General features: G+C 34.8%; 1 protein-coding gene across 1 annotated transcript; it reads right to left on the reverse strand.

Moving 5' to 3' along the window:
• Positions 1–3,994: 3,994 nt before the first annotated feature.
• LOC130622364 (uncharacterized) lies at positions 3,995–5,951 on the reverse strand. The gene is made up of 3 exons (XM_057437824.1): positions 5,213–5,951; positions 4,431–5,060; positions 3,995–4,319 (listed from the first exon to the last, which is right to left on the reverse strand). The coding sequence occupies exons 1-3, from the start codon at positions 5,554–5,556 to the stop codon at positions 3,995–3,997; spliced, it is 1,299 nt and encodes a 432-aa protein (XP_057293807.1). The 5' UTR covers positions 5,557–5,951.
• Positions 5,952–9,036: the final 3,085 nt, after the last annotated feature.

The following is a 9,036-nucleotide window of genomic DNA, read 5'->3' on the forward strand; positions in this document are numbered from 1 at the left end:
TTTTGAAAACTACAAGTCTCATGCGTTTTAGTGGTGAAAAAATAATTTAAAAAATCGTTCGGGAAATGAGTTAACTCCCTGGGTACTTTCTTTGTATACTTTTGACTATACGGGCCGATTACGGGATTTACGGGAAATCGCGGGTTTTCGTTTGCCGGCGATTAAACTTCTTTTATTTAGTGTCTCATCAAAAATAAAAACATTTTTGAAAACTACAAGTCTTATGCGTTTTAGTGGTGAAAAAATAATTTAAAAAATCGTTCGGGAAATGAATTTACTCCCTGGGTACTTTCTTTGTATACTTTTGACTCTGCGGGCCGAGTCCGGGATTTACGGGAAATCGCGGGTTTTCGTTTGCCGGCGATTAAACTTCTTTTATTCAGCGTCTCATCAAAAATGAAAATATTTTTGAAAACTACAAGTTTCATGCGTTTTACTGGTGAAAAAATAATTTAAAAAATCGTTCGGGAAATGAGTTTACTCCCTGCGTACTTTCTTTATACACATTCGACTATACGGGCCGAGTACGGGATTAACGGGAAATCGCAGGTTTTCGTTTGCCGGCGATTAAACTTCCTTTATTTAGCGTTTCATCAAAAGTGAAAACATTTTTGAAAACTACAAGTCTCATGCGTTTTAGTGGTAAAAAAATAATTTAAAAAATCGTTCGGGAAATGAGTTTACTCCCTGGGTACTTTCTTTGTATACTTTTGACTATACGGGCCGAGTACGGGATTTACGGGAAATCGCGCGTTTTCGTTTGCCGGCGATTAAACTTCTTTTATTTAGCGTCTCATCAAAAATAAAAACATTTTTAAAAACTACAAGTCTCATGCGTTTTAGTGGTGAAAAAATAATTTAAAAAATCGTTCGGGAAATGAGTTTACTCCCTGGGTACTTTCTTTATATACTTTTGACTATACCGGCCGAGTACCGGATTTACGGGAAATCGCAGGTTTTCGTTTGCCGGCGATTAAACTTCTTTTATTTAGCGTTTCATCAAAAATGAAAACATTTTTGAAAACTACAAGTGTCTTGCGTTTTAGTGGTGAAAAAATAATTTAAAAAATCGTTTGGGAAATGAGTTAACTCCCTGGGTACTTTCTTTGTATACTTTTGACTATACGGGCCGATTACGGGATTTACGGGAAATCGCGGGTTTTCGTTTGCCGGCGATTAAACTTCTTTTATTTAGTGTCTCATCAAAAATAAAAACATTTTTGAAAACTACAAGTCTTATGCGTTTTAGTGGTGAAAAAATAATTTAAAAAATCGTTCGGGAAATGAATTTACTCCCTGGGTACTTTCTTTGTATACTTTTGACTCTGCGGGCCGAGTCCGGGATTTACGGGAAATCGCGGGTTTTCGTTTGCCGGCGATTAAACTTCTTTTATTCAGCGTCTCATCAAAAATGAAAATATTTTTGAAAACTACAAGTTTCATGCGTTTTACTGGTGAAAAAATAATTTAAAAAATCGTTCGGGAAATGAGTTTACTCCCTGCGTACTTTCTTTATACACATTCGACTATACGGGCCGAGTACGGGATTAACGGGAAATCGCAGGTTTTCGTTTGCCGGCGATTAAACTTCCTTTATTTAGCGTTTCATCAAAAGTGAAAACATTTTTGAAAACTACAAGTCTCATGCGTTTTAGTGGTAAAAAAATAATTTAAAAAATTGTTCGGGAAATCAGTTTACTCCCTGGGTACTTTCTTTGTATACTTTTGACTATACGGGCCGAGTACGGGATTTACGGGAAATCGCGCGTTTTCGTTTGCCGGCGATTAAACTTCTTTTATTTAGCGTCTCATCAAAAATAAAAACATTTTTAAAAACTACAAGTCTCATGCGTTTTAGTGGTGAAAAAATAATTTAAAAAATCGTTCGGGAAATGAGTTTACTCCCTGGGTACTTTCTTTATATACTTTTGACTATACCGGCCGAGTACCGGATTTACGGGAAATCGCAGGTTTTCGTTTGCCGGCGATTAAACTTCTTTTATTTAGCGTTTCATCAAAAATGAAAACATTTTTGAAAACTACAAGTGTCTTGCGTTTTAGTGGTGAAAAAATAATTTAAAAAATCGTTCGGGAAATGAGTTTACTCCCTGGGTACTTTCTTTGTATAATTTTGACTATACGGGCCGAGTGCGGGATTTACGGGAAATCGCGGGTTTTCCTTTGCCGGCGATTAAACTTCTTTTATTTAGCGTCTTATCAAAAATGAAAACATTTTTGAAAACTGCAAGTCTCATGCGTTTTAGTGGTAAAAAAATAATTTGAAAAATCGTTCTGAAAATGAGTTTACCCACAAGGTACTTTCTTTGTATACATTCGACTATAGGGGCCAAGCCCGGGATTTACAGGAAATCGCGGGTTTCGTTTGCCGGCGATTAAACTTCCTTTATTCAGCGTCTCATCAAAAATGAAAATATTTTTGAAAACTACAAGTCTCATGCGTTTTAGTGGTGAAAAAATAATTTAAAAAATCGTTCGGGAAATCAGCAATCTCGTCCCCAGAGCTTCTTTTTCCCTTTCTGATATGCGTGCTGGCGCGAAAGAAGTAGCTCTGGGACTGGCTGGTTAAAGTTTGAATTTCATTGGCTCTTCAATTACGCGAGTTTTAAGACGAGTTGCTTCAAGGCGAGAACGTAACGGCCGTGAGTTAATTTAAAATGGCGGAAGATGATGTGCGGGATTTGTTATGTTGCTGTTTGTTAATGGTTGAAGTTTGAAGATTTTTATTACATAAAGAATAAAATTTAAAAAAATATTATTTTGGTAATGCTTACGACCATGTTGAAAAGATACCTGTAAAAAGATATAATGCAAGGTACTTATAAATAGGTTTTTCTCACCTTTTGTTTAGCTAAATTTTTTTCACACTTTTTTTCTATGCTTTTTTACACCTGTTTATACCCTACAGCTGGCTTTAAATCTGACAAAAAGTTAATCATGATCTTATGTGTTCTTAAAAGGAAAGGTTATAGCTAGTAAGAAAAACTCAGGTAGTGAAAAAACTAGAGCTAGACTAGCTATATATTCTCATCATGTAACCATGCATCAACAGTTTTGGTGTTGCAGATGAAGGATACTGCAAAAGAAGGGGATGGTGATCGTAACCTTGTTAATCAAAAGCTGTTGCTATCAATCTTCAAATCACTGGGTCTTTACAGCAAGTATGCACTCGAAATGTTTGTATCAATAGCTCAAGTGGAAAGCTTATTAACACCAAGGCTTGCTGAACAACAAAAGTGGAGTTATTTTGTAAATTGGAGAGGCGGTCCTGGTCAAAATATTGAAGAAGATTTAGCACAGGAAATAACAAATAAAATCAGTAAAAATATTGTACATCATATGGGACAAAACAAAACCTTTAGTTCTATTAGTAAAATATGCAAAGCAACAAGTGGGATTAAAGAAATAACTGAAAATTACGATAAAGAACTGGAGAAACATGCAAAATCTGTTCAACATGCAACTGCTAATAGTAAAAATGATGAGATCGAAATAATTGAAGAATTGCTGAGGGTAAAACCCTTCGATTCGATACCTGATAGATTTCATGCAAGCTTTTGCAATATAAAGAGTAATCCACTACGCTATTTAAATGTGAGTGACTTTCATAAATGGCTTGATAATCATAAAAATGAAATAGGTATTTATCAGTAAAATATTCTTACACACAATGTGTTATATATATATACATTATTAGAATGTGAATATGCATAAAAACATAAACTTTTTATTGCAAGCTGGACTTTAAAAAATATTGCTGATATAGGATGTCTAAAATATCTTTACAGATAAATGTTGTTTGACCCCATCAAAAATCTTATTTGATTATAAATTTGTTGCATAATCAAACTAGCTATCTAGAGTATATATATACACAATCTGCTTCACAAAAATTCTAATGGTCCAACCTTACCAATAAAAAATGTTTTCGACAAAATAAAAGAAGAAATAAAAACTATATATATTATTTATATACTTATAGATTCAAATATTTTCTGATGACATCAAAAACTTTTGTCGAATACCTTTCATCCCAAACATCAAATTTATGCAATAAATCACGTTCACAAGTTATTAAATGAAAATTGTTGGAAATTTTTCCAATAACATCATGTGTCAAATTAAACTCAAATGTTAATAAATGAGAGTCTTCTTCCTTTTCAACATTAATCATTTCTAGCTCTAAACGTATTGATTCTCTATCAATATCTGACATTTGTATATGATGAACAGGAGAAAAATCTTCAGTTGTCGTAGGATTACAGTTTTCACAACAATTGTCTTGTGTTTCGCATTTAAAACTGAAGTATTTGAGCAATGATTTTCTGAGACAATCAGTCTCTTGACAATATTTTTTAATTGATTCATCCATTTTTAAATTATTTTTACTGATGTCAGAGTTGTTGTAGTACAATATGGCATTTGATTGTGCACCATTTCTACCTGCACGTCCAATTTCTTGTATGTAACTTTCCAGTTTTGATGGGGGAGAAATATGAATAATGTTAGTAACCTGAGGTACATTAACACCCATACCAAAAGCAGTGGTTGCAAATACTACCCTTATTCGAGAGTTTAAGGATTTCAATTCTTCCAAACTATCTTCTTTCATACACGAAGTGGTTGATGCATGAAATTGAGCATACAATTTAGCTCTTGGAGTTATCTCGTTTTCACAGAAGGGATTTTCAATAACCATGTCAAAAAGTTTATATGCATATCCACAATATTTTAAACCCATATATATAATTGTGATAGGGTAATCTTGTCTTGTTTCGTTTAATTTTGTTGCTATTGGTAATAGAATTTGTTCATAACTTTTTACACCATAGTTGTTTGGAAGTCGTTTTTTTACACTTAGAAACACATTTCTACGATTTGGTGAGGCTTTTACAATTTTGCAGTTCTGTAGAGATAAGTCTTTTATAATTTTGGAAATCATTTTATCTCCCGCAGTTGTGGTTAATGCAAGCATAGGGCGATCTTGAAAGATGGTGTTTAAGACAACCAAATCTTGAAAGCTTTTTCTAAATTCCAGTCCCCTGAAACGATATAAAAACATAATATATATATATACCTAAATATGTAAATTATAGTATATACATAGTAACAAAAAGAGTATATATATACATTTATATTTTTAGCTGATAGTTTTTGTACATTTTGTAGCTAGCTATATATAAAATTTACTTACCACAATTCCACACAATGTGCCTCGTCTACTACACATGCAACAACATTATCCTGATAAATTTTTGATTTTAGTAAATTTCTTCCTGTGTGTGACAAAAATGCTTCTGGATGTCCAAATAAAAAATCAATATCTCCATTTTTTATTTCATGTGAAACTTTGAAATTTGGTTCGACAGGATCTTCCGTATTCAAATGTGCAAAAAGATCTTCTGTACATTCTTCCATTTCATAAGTAAGTGTAGCAACTTCTACACCTCTTTGGCTCAAAATTTTTTGTTGATCCTCAATGATAGCGTTGAGAGGGCTAACAACAATCACTATGTTTCTTTTCTTCTGTAAAGGCATTACAAAAGGAAGTAACTGGTACAAAATGGATTTCCCATATCCAGTAGGCAAAACCGCAAGAGTATCGTTTAATTAGTTAATTAGTTGTTTAAAGCAAATGATTTGTTTGGGCTTTAACACAAAATTTGGGTCAAAACCTTTCTCTAGAGCAAGTCGAAGTTTGGAAAAAAGTTGTATTATATTTTCCATCTTGTTAGCCAGCTAACTAAATTTTTACTCGCCATATGCTTGTTTTTATGCTCAGTTACCTTCCTATATCCCTTCCGTAAAATCTGGACAAGCAAGACAAACGGCTCTTTCAAAAATACCCACTATAGGTGGGTATTTTGACCGGCCAGTCCCAGAGCTACTTCTTTCGCGCCAGCCACATATCAGAAAGAGAAAAAGAAGCCCTGGGAACGAGATTGGGAAATCAGTTTACTTCCTGGGTACTTTTTTTGTGTACTTTTGACTATACGGGCCGAGTACGGGATTTACGGGAAATCGCGGGTTTTCGTTTGCCGGCGATTAAACTTCTTTTATTCAGCGTCTCATCAAAAATGAAAATATTTTGGAAAACTACAAACCTCATGCGTTTTAGTGGTGAAAAAATAATTTAAAAAATCATTCGGGAAATCAGTTTACTCCCTGGGTACTTTTTTTGTGTACTTTTGACTATACGGGCCGAGTACGGGATTTACGGGAAATCGCGGGTTTTCGTTTGCCGGCGATTAAACTTCTTTTATTCAGCGTCTCATCAAAGATAAAAATATTTTTGAAAACTACAAGTCTCATGCGTTTTAGTGGTGAAAAAATAATTTAAAAAATCGTTCGGGGAATGAATTTACTCCCTGGGTACTTTCTTTGAATACTTTTGACTATACGGGCCGAGTGCGGGATTTACGGGAAATCGCGGGTTTTCGTTTGCCGGCGATTAAACTTCTTTTATTTAGCGTCTTATCAAAAATGAAAACATTTTTGAAAACAACAAGTCTCATGCGTTTTAGTGGTGAAAAAATAATTTAAAAAATCGTTCGGGAAATGAGTTTACTCCTTGAGTACTTTCTTTTTATACTCTTGACTATACGGGCCCAGTACCGGATTTACGGGAAATCGCGGGTTTTCGTTTGCCGGCGATTAAACTTCTTTTATTCAGCGTCTTATCAAAAATGAAAACATTTTTGAAAACTACAAGTCTCATGCGTTTTAGTGGTGAAAAAATAATTTGAAAAATCGTTCTGAAAATGAGTTTACCCACAAGGTACTTTCTTTGTATACATTCGACTATAGGGGCCAAGACCGGGATTTACAGGAAAGCGCGGGTTTTCGTGTGCCGGCGATTAAACTTCTTTTATTCAGCGTCTCATCAAAAATGAAAACATTTTTGAAAACTACAAGTCTCATCCGTTTTAGTGGTGAAAAAATAATTTAAAAAATCATTCGGGTAATCAGTTTACTCCCTGGGTACTTTTTTTGTATACTTTTGACTATACGGGCCGAGCACGGAATTTACGGGAAAGCGCGGGTTTTCGTTTGCCGGCGATTAAACTTCTTTTATTCAGCGTCTCATCAAAAATGAAAATATTTTTGAAAACTACAAGTCTCATGCGTTTTAGTGGTGGAAAAATAATTTAAAAAATCGTTCGGGAAATGGATTTACTCCCTGGGTACTTTCTTTGTATACTTTTGACTCTGCGGGCCGAGTCCGGGATTTACGTGAAATCGCGAGTTTTCGTTTGCCGGCGATTAAACTTCTTTAATTTATCGTTTCATCAAAAATGAAAACATTTTTTAAAACTGCAAGTCTCATGCGTTTTAGTGGTGAAAAAATAATTTAAAAAATCGTTCGGGAAATGAGTTTACTCCCTGGGTACTTTCTTTATACACATTCGACTATACGGGCCGAGTGCGGGATTTGCGGGAAATCGCGGGTTTTCCTTTGCCGGCGATTAAACTTCTTTTATTTAGCGTCTTATCAAAAATGAAAACATTTTTGAAAACTGCAAGTCTCATGCGTTTTAGTGGTAAAAAAATAATTTGAAAAATCGTTCTGAAAATGAGTTTACCCACAAGGTACTTTCTTTGTATACATTCGACTATAGGGGCCAAGCCCGGGATTTACAGGAAATCGCGGGTTTCGTTTGCCGGCGATTAAACTTCCTTTATTCAGCGTCTCATCAAAAATGAGAATATTTTTGAAAACTACAAGTCTCATGCGTTTTAGTGGTGAAAAAATAATTTAAAAAATCGTTCGGGAAATCAGTTTACTTCCTGGGTACTTTTTTTGTGTACTTTTGACTATACGGGCCGAGTACGGGATTTACGGGAAATCGCGGGTTTTCGTTTGCCGGCGATTAAACTTCTTTTATTCAGCGTCTCATCAAAAATGAAAATATTTTGGAAAACTACAAACCTCATGCGTTTTAGTGGTGAAAAAATAATTTAAAAAATCATTCGGGAAATCAGTTTACTCCCTGGGTACTTTTTTTGTGTACTTTTGACTATACGGGCCGAGTACGGGATTTACGGGAAATCGCGGGTTTTCGTTTGCCGGCGATTAAACTTCTTTTATTCAGCGTCTCATCAAAGATAAAAATATTTTTGAAAACTACAAGTCTCATGCGTTTTAGTGGTGAAAAAATAATTTAAAAAATCGTTCGGGGAATGAATTTACTCCCTGGGTACTTTCTTTGAATACTTTTGACTATACGGGCCGTGTGCGGGATTTACGGGAAATCGCGGGTTTTCGTTTGCCGGCGATTAAACTTCTTTTATTTAGCGTCTTATCAAAAATGAAAACATTTTTGAAAACAACAAGTCTCATGCGTTTTAGTGGTGAAAAAATAATTTAAAAAATCGTTCGGGAAATGAGTTTACTCCTTGAGTACTTTCTTTTTATACTCTTGACTATACGGGCCCAGTACCGGATTTACGGGAAATCGCGGGTTTTCGTTTGCCGGCGATTAAACTTCTTTTATTCAGCGTCTTATCAAAAATGAAAACATTTTTGAAAACTACAAGTCTCATGCGTTTTAGTGGTGAAAAAATAATTTGAAAAATCGTTCTGAAAATGAGTTTACCCACAAGGTACTTTCTTTGTATACATTCGACTATAGGGGCCAAGACCGGGATTTACAGGAAAGCGCGGGTTTTCGTGTGCCGGCGATTAAACTTCTTTTATTCAGCGTCTCATCAAAAATGAAAACATTTTTGAAAACTACAAGTCTCATCCGTTTTAGTGGTGAAAAAATAATTTAAAAAATCATTCGGGTAATCAGTTTACTCCCTGGGTACTTTTTTTGTATACTTTTGACTATACGGGCCGAGCACGGAATTTACGGGAAAGCGCGGGTTTTCGTTTGCCGGCGATTAAACTTCTTTTATTCAGCGTCTCATCAAAAATGAAAATATTTTTGAAAACTACAAGTCTCATGCGTTTTAGTGGTGGAAAAATAATTTAAAAAATCGTTCGGGAAATGGATTTACTCCCTGGGTACTTTC

The sequence above is a fragment of the Hydractinia symbiolongicarpus genome, chromosome 12 (assembly GCF_029227915.1).
Source record: "Hydractinia symbiolongicarpus strain clone_291-10 chromosome 12, HSymV2.1, whole genome shotgun sequence".
NCBI classification, from domain to species: Eukaryota; Metazoa; Cnidaria; class Hydrozoa; order Anthoathecata; family Hydractiniidae; genus Hydractinia; species Hydractinia symbiolongicarpus.

Excerpts from the sequence above, each read along its gene's own strand:
- LOC130622364 (XM_057437824.1), bottom strand. The coding sequence starts at position 5,556 with ATGCCTTTACAGAAGAAAAGAAACATAGTGATTGTTGTTAGCCCTCTC. Across the intron at positions 5,061-5,212 it reads GCACATTGTGTGGAATTGTG|GGGACTGGAATTTAGAAAAA; the intron begins GTAAGTAAATTT and ends ATATCGTTTCAG. Across the intron at positions 4,320-4,430 it reads GCACAATCAAATGCCATATT|TTTTAAATGCGAAACACAAG; the intron begins GTACTACAACAA and ends CAAATACTTCAG.